General features: G+C 34.2%; 1 protein-coding gene across 1 annotated transcript in view; it reads left to right on the forward strand.

The window, feature by feature from the left end:
- The window catches only part of PACRG (PARK2 co-regulated), a gene marked incomplete at its 3' end in the record, with an annotated part of 122,002 nt that overhangs the window by 45,402 nt on the left and 65,501 nt on the right, over positions 1-11,099 (forward strand). The window contains exon 2 of the mRNA XM_010190344.1: positions 506-640. Within this exon, the coding sequence (XP_010188646.1) occupies positions 506-640 (135 nt within the window). The remainder of the gene's footprint in view (positions 1-505; positions 641-11,099) is intronic.

Consider the following 11,099-nt stretch of genomic DNA (forward strand, 5'->3'; position numbering starts at 1 on the left):
CCAGATCCATAGCATTTGAGGAAGAGATGTGATAAGGAAGATTAGGTAACGGCCAGAGAAAGGCAATGGAAGGTAAGGACAGTTATATTAAATGGAAACCAAGTCAAATGACTTCTGTAAAGAAACAGAAAAAGGAAATTTCTCAAGGTGAAATGCTTAATTTTCCAAGAACTTCTCATATCTCCTTGGTGTTTTATTCTTGTTTAAAAATGCTGCGATAATGGAGATGGATACTTTGACATATAAAGAGTTTTTATGGGACAATCTGAAAGTAATTTTAAAAAAAAAGCAATTAACAAAACCTGTAGATCATTGCCAAAGTGTACTTTCAAAGAAGTGAAATATACCATTTAAAGAAGAAAGCAAACTATAATTTGGGTGATCACTGTTACTCTTCTTTCTCATCTGTTTCTATTTTAAGCCATATAAATTAGGCTTTTTTCCAAAAATATATTACCACTGAACTATGGGTTTTTTTGTTGTTGTTTGTTTGTTTGTTTTTAAGGTAAGAGGACCGCCTCTTGCGGGTGCATTTAAAGAAAGACCAGCAAAGCCCACAACATTTCGCAAGTTTTATGACCGAGGAGACCTCCCAATTGCTATTGACCATTATAGTAGAGGAAACAGAATCTCCTGGAAGGTAAGTCATGGCATAGCTGTGACAGCCAGCTGAGCTTATTGAAGTGACATCTCTCATAGTCAAACAAAGTCAGCTTATAAGTAAATAAACTGAAATAATTTCTTAGCAAATGGAAGGTAGTGGGGAAGCCATTAGAGAAAGGCCCCTGAGTCAGCCGTCTACCTTGGCTAGCAATTAAATTATATGCTGCAAAAAAGATGACAGAGTTGCTTTGCCTTAGAGAATTGTCTCCTGCCCAATTTATCTCTATTTTTATGAGGACCTGGCAATGCAGCCTGTTTAGGCAGTCCATCAAATGGTGGAAGTGGCTGGATACAGTGAGCAGCAGCCATTTATCTCCCCCAAATTTCACCTTCCTGCAGGACACTTCCAAGTAGAAGCCTTAATTACCTAAATGGATAGGTCAAGATTGCCTGCTCCCTGAAAATACAGAGCGGAATACAAACGAAGGCCGATTCTCATTCCACAGCTGTACTCTCAGTCTACAGCATATGTCAGACAGCGTAATCGCTGTCATACGTGCCCCTGTTAGAGGCTGACCTCCACTGCTGAAACCATTACAGCTCCGACATTTCTCTGACAAAAGGTTAATTGGCTTCAAAATAAATGTATTGCCTAATGACTCCATTCTAATGCGGCTGTGTTTCTTTCTAAAAGGCTTGGTGATGTTATTTGTAAAACTTGCCAATCTTCTAAGTAACTACCGCAGACTTTTAAATTTAATTTGAAAAATGAATGCTGATCTTTAACCTGTTCCTACTATTTAATTATTTTGGTTATCATGAATTACTTTATTGTTTTGTGTTTTTTATTGGACTAGAATAAGATTTTGCTGGAAGCAATGAATTACAGAAAATGAACATGATATGCATAAGCAAAATATGTCATATTTGTAGAACGTTTTAAATTGTTCATGTCATGGTTGTGATACCAATTTTAAATGTATAGCTCTGTTAATTCAACACCAAAAGGAGGGATTTTGCCATTTTATAGCTAATTGTACTCCTAATGAAGCCAACAGGATTAGACCTATAGTGTGGTAAGTAGTACTATGTAATTTGTTAGTAACTAGATTTTAAGGTAGCTGTTTTGCTTATGGAAGTATAGAAGAGAGATTTGTGCTACTGTTTTTGCCCAAAGCAGTGCTGAATCGGCACAAGGAACAATTAGTAGTTGTTGCAGCAAAAGGAATCTCTATCCAACAAGACTTTACCCACGATCAGACTAAGATTCCAGTGCAACTGGTCTTTAGGCAACCCTAGAAATGACCATTCTGGACTAAAACTCACATTCTTACAACGTGAGTCTACGCTATAATCTTTCATCACCAGGTAAGACCCAAATATGATTTGCAAACAACTGCAAAAATCCGCAGCATTTAGTTTTTATCTTGTGGCTCTATAGCTTCCAATTTGTCAAAATTGGACTGAGAAGTACAGACAATTTACCTAATTTTAATTGCTATTCAAGGCATATACTTCCATCATAAGGACCAGCATTCCACTAGATTATGCTAGTGACTGCTTAGTTGGCTTAGGACACAAGGAAATGGAATGAAACTTCAGCAGGGAAAGTTCAGATGGGACTTTAGGAAAAGGTTCTTAACTGAGTCACTGGAACAGGCTGCCAAGGGAAGTAGTCACAGTACCAAGCCTGCCAGAGTTCAAGGAGCATCTGGATGATGCCATTAGTCATTTAGTCTAAGATCCAGCACACATTTTTCCTTTACACAACTTGCAATCTTATAGACCTAATGTCTCCCTACTGTCCACCACAATAAAACATTGGCATGTAGCTAGTGCAATGTAGGACTGAAATGTCATGCAACAGTTGTTTGTGCTGTTGCTGTTAATCCTTTCTTTCACAACAAATCATCACTACTTCAGCATGCGTGCAAGAAGGCAGCATAGTATCGGAATATTCCATTCTTACATTAGCATATAGCAGGGTCCAACTTTATTTCCCTTATTCCATGCCACTTGATTTAGGCACAAATCAATCCATACTGAGTTCTGTGGCAGGCACTCAAGAAAACAATACTGAGGTAGTAGAATTACTTGAGGCTGTTGTTTAATTTGGCATGCAACCATCATTGATTATTGTGCAGTTTAAGTAGATGAAGCAGGCAAATAGGAGGTTTCTAGTTCAAACTTTACATTAGATGGCTTCTAAATTCTCAGAGGCTACCCACCACTGCAAAGGGGTGAAAATGTTGTTCATTAGCTAATTTTTAAAGGTGCAGATAATGTCTGTATTTTTCACTTCTTTTAAGGACATGCAAATAGTCAAAATACTCAACATGCGTCTAATGACTAGTTTTCATCAATTCATCATATTTATTTGTAAATCTGATTAAATGAGTCATTTTTTTAGAAATATACTCAATACTGCTTAAATTCATGAAAATGAAAAAATATTTTAATAACGAAATGTGTCTAGACAAAATGTTCTATAAAATCTTGGCTGATCTGTATTTATTTGCATGATTCATGATTATAGTGGAAGGATAAAAAGAAGAAATAAATAGTAACAGTGATATTTTAATCCTGCTATAATTGCACAATATCAATGTTTTATTGTGAAGGGGTTTTCAGATGTAACGCATATCATAGTTAATTTTACTCTGTTTTTCTACCAAGCAGCGCATCAGAGAAAATGCAGGGGTATGTCAGAAACATCATTTGTTTTGACAAATGAAAATACTATAGGATTTTGTTCTTTTCAGGTTTTTTTAATAATTTGTTTAATAAATTTGTTTTTGTCCACTAACAGATAATTAATAACAGTGTGGCTTGAAAATGTATTTCTGATATCTATCAAACATAAAAGTTTGTAACATAAATTGTTGTTCTTTTAGAGTTAGATAATAGTAGAAATTTATCTTTTTAGATAAAGAATGTGTTAAAGTATTTATAAGCTCTTTGACTACTTATGTGGGATCCTGCAGTTCCCTTGTAGCCTATGTGTATCATCAATTTATTTCAAAATGTAGTAATATATTTTTTGCACAATCTCATAGCAAGCTGCGAATAATAAAAGCTCATAGTCCAGGTCTGAAAAGGACTTCCAATTTTAAATATACATTACTGAATTAAAAAGGTCAGAATGCAATTAAGCCTTTGACTAAGAAAGTTGATAAAACCAAGAAAGTATTTCTGAATTATTAAGAGAGTGTTTGAAATGCAATCTCTCAGTATTGTACAGAAAGTCATCAGAACATTTAAAAAAATATATTTTTAGAGAGTGGGGTTAATTAGGAAAGTTATTATGCAGGAGAAACAAAGCTTCTATTCTTCAAAAGATTTTTAGCAATTTCAAAGAAATGAAAACCAAATTCAAAACCACGAACTTCTCAAGCAAAATATCAAAATGAACATCATTTCCATCTTTTGGGGTGTATGATTTTTTCCAGAATAGCTATGTTCACTAAGGATATGACTTTTACCATTTTAATTTCTCTTCGTACTCTTTCCTACATAGCTTGTTTATTTCAGGGGCTAGTATAAGCTATGATAGCAAAATTACTTCTGGGTGTTAGAAATGAGGTGCAGTGGTAAGAGAAAGTGTTCTGTCCATAACGTCATGAATTTGGATTGTTCATACTCTTTTTTCTTGTGCAGACTAATGAAGGTTGTATTTGTTAGCAAACAACAGGGACTGCAAATAATTTGAACATGCCACAGAACTGCAATTTTTACTAGCATCTCTCTTTCTTAATTTGATTTTGTCAGCATGGTGTGTATTATTGTGTTGGCCAAAAAGTGATTGCAGGTTTTTTTATAGATGGACATACATGTCTTGAAATGTGACTAACTTAATTTTAAACTGCAGATTCATTATGTAACCTGACAGCTGATGGTTCAAGATTGTTTTAAAAAAAGAGAGTGCACGATTTCGTTAACAATTATTTATTTGGTGTTGATTTGAAAATGGAAAATCAAAAGGAACATTTTCATCATGCTTTGCTGTATTACTTCTGAAAAGGAAAAAAATGTTGTGCAAGCTTATAAAAAGTCATGTGTATGGTGAAGATGCCTTAAAACTTACAGCAGTGTCAGAATTGGCTTGCTAAATTTTTGGTCTGGAGTTTCTGGTATTAAAGATGCACCACATTCAGGAAGGCAAATCAAAGTTGGTAACAGCAAAATAAAGGCATTGATTGGCTCCAGTCGGCATTTAACGCCATGAGAGGCTGCTTAACATACCGAAATTGAGCATTGAAAACCATTTAAAACAACTCGGATACATTAGCAAGCTCAATATTTGGGTGTCCCATGAGCTCAAATTAATCTCACTAAGCGCATTGACATCTGCCATTCTCTCTTGAAACAATCCATTTTTTAAATGTATGATGTCAGGTGACAGATAGATTGTCTACAACAATGACGAATGAAAAAGATCATGGAGCAAGTGTGATGAAACAGCTCAAAGCACTTAAAAGCAAATATTTACCAAAGGAAGGTTCTGCTGTCAGTTTGATGGGATTTCAGAGGTGTTGTGTGTTTTGCATTGCTTCCATGGAACCAAACCATTAATTTGGATGTGTACTGTCGTCAAATGGATAAATTAAAAGATGCCATTGAACAGAAGCATCCAGAATTGGTGAATTACAAAAGGGTTGTATTTCTCCCTGATAATGCTAGATCACATACTAGTTTGGTCACTTGTGAAAATTATTTCTGCTTGGATAGGAATTGTTACCACATCCACCACATTCAGCAGACCTGGCACCATCAGACAACCATTTGTTTCTTCGCAAAATGCCTTCAATGGTAAAAACTTCACTGTTGATGAGGTTTTCAAATAATTCGTGGAACTGTTTTTTGGCAAAAAAATGTAAGAACTTTTTTGAACATGGAGTCCTGAAGTTGTCTGAAAGATGGCAAAAGGTAATTGAACAAAATGGACAATATGTTGTTTAATACAGTTTTTGTTTCCTATGAAAAAATCACCTTTCATTTGCTAAGGAAAACATACAATTACTTTTTGGCCAAAATTTATATAAAATACTGAACTGCTATGATTAAGTTGGTACCTATACCCAGCACCAAGAAAAATATTTTTTATTTTTGTGTTGGTTTGGGGTTTTTTTGGATTTTTGTGTGTTGGGCTTTGTTTTGAGGTTTGCTCCATAAAATAGCTGGGGTTTAAATTTTGTTTTCCTTTCCTGGATGTGCAACTTCTTTTGCTTGTTTGAGGAACAAGTTTTAAGTAAGACAATTTTTTTTTTATATGAACCTATGTAGTTGGAAGGGAGACAAGTTTTCAGTTGCTAAGCTCTTAAGTAATGTTTCTCAGTATTTTTAATTTTTTTGGCATTGTCTTGCTATTAAACCACATGAATAAACACTGTATGTATTTATTCCCTATGTAGTATTAAGTAAACTTAGGTAACACTTCCCAAAGTTCAAATCCTAAAACAAATTAAAAATAGAAGGAGGGAGCTCATTTACCCTACAGAAAGACCCCATTATTATACTAATGTCTTGCAATTTATAGAGGTGAGATGTAATTCTAGAAGTTGAGAGGTTTTAATAGCTTATTACCATCAGCAGGGGAAGGTGCAACTTTTCTTCACCTCTTCTGCTCTTTAGTTCTAAGGCATACTAGGCACTGGCACTGATGTTTATCAGAGCCCTCTGTGAGTAACTTTATCTCATTAACTCACGGAAAAAAAAGGTGGATGTGTTTTTCTCCATTAGCAACATGTTCAGTCCTGTGAACTTTGATTACAACAGGGTTCGTGAGTACTAAAGCTGTGTGTTGGTGAAGGAGGGAGAAACAGTAGTGAAGTACTGTGAAGAATGGAAGAGTTGAAGGATGTCAGAACTGTTTTTTCTTTTGACAGTAATGAACTGCTAGATTTGTTTAGCTGCTGATGAAATTTCAGCCTCAAATATCTAAAAGCATATGATTTTCATATATAGAGGGGGTTTTTTTTCTGTTTCCATTCTTTGTTAAACTGTGTTTAATATCTTCTTAATAAAAGATGTTGAGAGGACACTGTCATCTCAAAGAAAACTTATAAATCCCCTGCGAGTGTTGTCATGCAGAATGAAAGTTTTTTGCAAGACTATATATACAAAGAGGAGTGGCCATGTATTACGCTTAGGCACAGTGGGTACAGAACAGGGTGGTGTTAGTTTCTATTTTATTTAATGTCTTCATTAATATTTTAAGAAATAGTTCAGAGTTTTCTTCTGCAGTAAACTTCTGTTTATCTTCCCCAGAGGGCTCAATTTTAAAAAAAATTCAGTGATCCTTTTTAAGCCTGTCTCAGTACAATTGTGTTGGTGTAACAGAAAATTGCAGTGTAGATTCAAGAGAAGGCAACTGAAAGCAAGAATTTCCTAAGCCAAAAATACTACATAATAATTTAGAGATACTAGAAATATGAAGAAATGAAGTCTTGGAGAAATAAATTTTAAATGCTATCTCTGGGGGGAAAAAACAAACAACAAACAACAAACAAACAACCCACAATTATATTAACAGTAACACAACAAACTTGAAATGTAGCATGGTAGCAAGAAAGATTTATTCAGTCTTAAACTAAAAATGTAGCAGTAACTGTTGTATCATCTTAAATCATAAATTATTAGCAATCCACATACTATGGCTTACTGAAGCAAGCACAAGCAAATACTGTTCATAAACAGTTGTGTATAGACAAATACCATTCATTATTACTTGTGACTGGAATACTAGTGCCCAACTAACGACTATGAAAACTGCTGTCTTCACTTATGCACATGTGACTTTTTCTTAGAGAATGTTAAAAATTGCAGTCACAAGTCTGTTCTAGTTTCCTTTTTTAAATGCATAGAACTAAAAAATAGCCACATCTTAATGATCATGACCTGATTTTCATTTGAATGAAAACACTTTTAAATCTCTTAAGCAATATTGTGTGTGTACTACACTTATAACCACTCTATGACCTGAAATCATACAGAAGAGCTAGAGAATAAACACAATATCTTTTCTAGCAAATAAAACAACGTTTGCATGGGATCCTTATTGCCACTGATAATTATTATCTATTATCTTGTCCCTTTTTCTCCCTATGTTACCATAAATTTTCCTACTGATCTATTAGGTTTTTGTGCTTGATAACACTCACAGGAATCCATTTCTGAACAGCTATAAACTACAATGTCCTGACTTAATAATAATTTGTAGAAGTGATGATCATCCTTTTGATAACAGCAGACTTAAATCTTTCTCTTACATCTAAGAATTGTTAGTTTGTATCTAATTGCATTTGTATTTAATAATTTTTTAAATTATTTATGTTCAATAGGTATGTAGTTGTCTTTTTCTTCAAAAGTCATTCTTTATATTGACACTAGCATTTTCTGTGAGTTAGCTAAGATTGACCATCTTTTGTTTACAGACTAAAATATAGGGTTCCAAGCTGATGTCGTTCAGTTAAGGACTCCACAGTATGCATTTTTCTGTTGGCTTACTAGTTCTTAATACTAATCTACAAATCATTCATTACTTTACTCTTTTCTGTTAAGTTCTTTTTGATGTCTGAAAGGAGATGGCTTGACAAGTCTTAGGATAAATTTGTGCTGTTAGAGATCAAAAAAGAATCTTATCAAAATGCTATTTCAAAACACTGTAACTAAAGGCTATGTTTTTATGACATTCCATAAAATTAAAAGTAACCATTTCAATACTTATCAACATTTTCATTGGTTGTTTTTAGTTTGTACACTTAAACTAATATTTCTGGTAAAACACTGAATTATGTCACATTATGTATTAGAGATTACTAAATACAATCTCTTCTTTCTTACCACTTGTGGCTCACAAAAATGTAATTTTTTTCAGAGTTCGGTTTTTTACAGTCCTCTTGTCTTTACCATTCCTTTCATATTTATAATTTAAGGATCTAATGAAATGTCTCTTTTCTCCATGCTCAGATAAAGTACCATATTTATTAAAAATATGACATGTACATTTGCTTAACAGCTGAATAACATGTTTCCCTTTAAAAGTAAAGAATGTTTTCCTGGAAATGACTGATATCTCTTTTCTTTTAACAACATCAATGCTGAGTCTGGAGACTAGTGCTCAGCTGAAGTCTAAAACAGGCCTTGCAAAGAGCACCAACAGTTTACCTGATTCCCATAGTAGAGAGCTGCCATATTTCTATTATTAATTCCTCTGTGGCTAATTAATAGTTGCAACTTATCCCAGGATTTTAGAAAACAGTAATATTGTGGCAGTTAATTTACTGTTCCTTTTTTCTGCATATACAATTGAAGCCATTTCTTTATTTCATGTAAATTGCCAACTCTTGAAAGCGTATGGAATGAAAACCCAGTCATGTATCAGAAATAACTTTAATTTAAATTTGCTAAATGACCTCTGAAAGCTACATGAAACATTTTCTGCTGTATGGGCTGGTGCTCCCTGCCTGTATAATTTATGTGAGAAATTAGTGCGAATGGTTCACTTTTATGGAGCAGTGCTGCTTGTAGCAAGCCTGCAGAAACAATTTTCCCCCAAGCCTCCATCTGTTCTTCAAACCAGGGCATATGCCATCTCATCGAGTTTGAAAGTTAACTGATTTATAGCTCTTGAAAAGTGCATAGATTGAAAAGAAAGGTCGACTGCTGCTATGTGGCAATAATTTGCTAGGCACTTGGATAAAGACAATTCACATTACTATGGACCCTAGAGGACACAAGTGATGTTGTATGCTTCAGAAATTAGTAGATTGACATATAGGACAATAACAAATTGCTCCTCCTCCCTCAGTTAAACAGCTACCTCTCTTCTTAGAGTTGGAAACTTTTTAGAAGGTAATATAACACAGGCATCTTGTTATACTGTGTTTCAGGCAGAGTAAGCTTTTCTTTTTCAACAGAGGTTGCCATCTAGAAGTGCCAGGACTTGTTCCACTTTAATCTTCAAGCTGCAAGGAAAAACATCTGTCTTTAAAAGTACTTCTTGTTGTTTGTCAGAAAGTTTTGTTCAGTGCCACAAACATAACTTTGATGAATTTTCTTTATCTACACTGAAGGTGATTTCTGAGCCCTTTCTCAATTAATAGATGGCTTGTTCACTGTCCATTAGTTGTCAGCCTTCCTCCTTTTACCCAAATAGTGCAGAGTTCTCTGGCAAGTGACAAAACAAATGGAATTGACAACATAAAAATCAATGTGTGTTTGATGTTTTCATTACTGGTAGTCACATACTGTGACTGTTCTACTTTGAGGCTGAGAAAGTGAATAATTTCTTCAACTATTTTGTCCTGTCACGTCTGATTTTCTTACATATAATTCCAGGTAAATGGCATTTAGTTAAGTGCATTTTTAATTCAAGAAAGGTAATGTAGAAAAATAGTCTTTTAATGTGAAAATTTTGGGGCAGATTTAGCCTTGAAAAACACAGAGATGTAGTATAAAAAGTACATGTGAATAGCAGGAAGAATCATCCTCTGCCAGTATGAGCTTATTGCTTGTTGAGGTATCTGTAGCATCTGTAAGAAACAAATGGCTTTGTAGCTTTCCACAATCATCTGATGTTATGTAGCCATGGATATCCTGACCTAACTCACTTAGACGAGTATAATTTCTGAACATCATATAATTTAATAAAGAAAAGCAGAGCAGTGCAGATTTACTAGATCACTATTAGGAATTATTTCTGTTGTGTAAATGGAATCTTAAACACTTAAGTCAGTACCCAGCATAGGTACTGAGTATTTGTGTATTGTATATGCTATTGACTGGCTAAAAATGAAAATATAGAGCTAATAAACCATGACAGTTAAATACAAATTGTAAATATCTTCTTTCTCTGTGTTGCAGAGATGTGTTAAACAGTTGTAATACAGCTTTATAGAATCATTAATTGTGTAAAGGAGAATATGAGATGTTTAAGAGAACTTCACACTGCATGTCTCTAGCAAAAATTAATACAGAAGAGTTCACTATCACTGAAAACATATATTCTAAATACATATTCAACAAATGTCCCTACTTTGGAAATGTATTATAGTGGATGTCTGTTCTCATCAGGTTTGTGATAAACACTATGTATTTTGTTACCCTTTCATTGTTTGTTTTGTTGTCCACTGTATGTTAGGCATGTGCATTGGGCAAATTTATCTCCTTTAGTTCCATTTCATTTCCTATACCATTTTGAAAGCATAAATTAGTTCATTGTCATTTCAGTGTCATTTTCTTGTCACTAGCCTCTATGAACTTTTCACATCAAATTCATGTTCACATCTACTAATGCTGCAGATCGGTGATCTGGGCACAGTACTGCTCTTGTTCCTCACATTGTTATTCTGCTAATTAGTAATATTTGTTTGCTTAATACCTATTTTTATTGTTCTTTTACTTTCTTCCCTGTTGGTTCTTTCATCTGTATCTCCTCTTGCTTATCTGTGAAAAGTTTGTCTTTATATGACGTTATTCATGACGACAGCTCAGCA

The sequence above is a fragment of the Mesitornis unicolor genome, unplaced genomic scaffold, assembly GCF_000695765.1.
Source record: "Mesitornis unicolor isolate BGI_N332 unplaced genomic scaffold, ASM69576v1 scaffold1218, whole genome shotgun sequence".
Lineage (NCBI taxonomy): Eukaryota > Metazoa > Chordata > Aves > Mesitornithiformes > Mesitornithidae > Mesitornis > Mesitornis unicolor.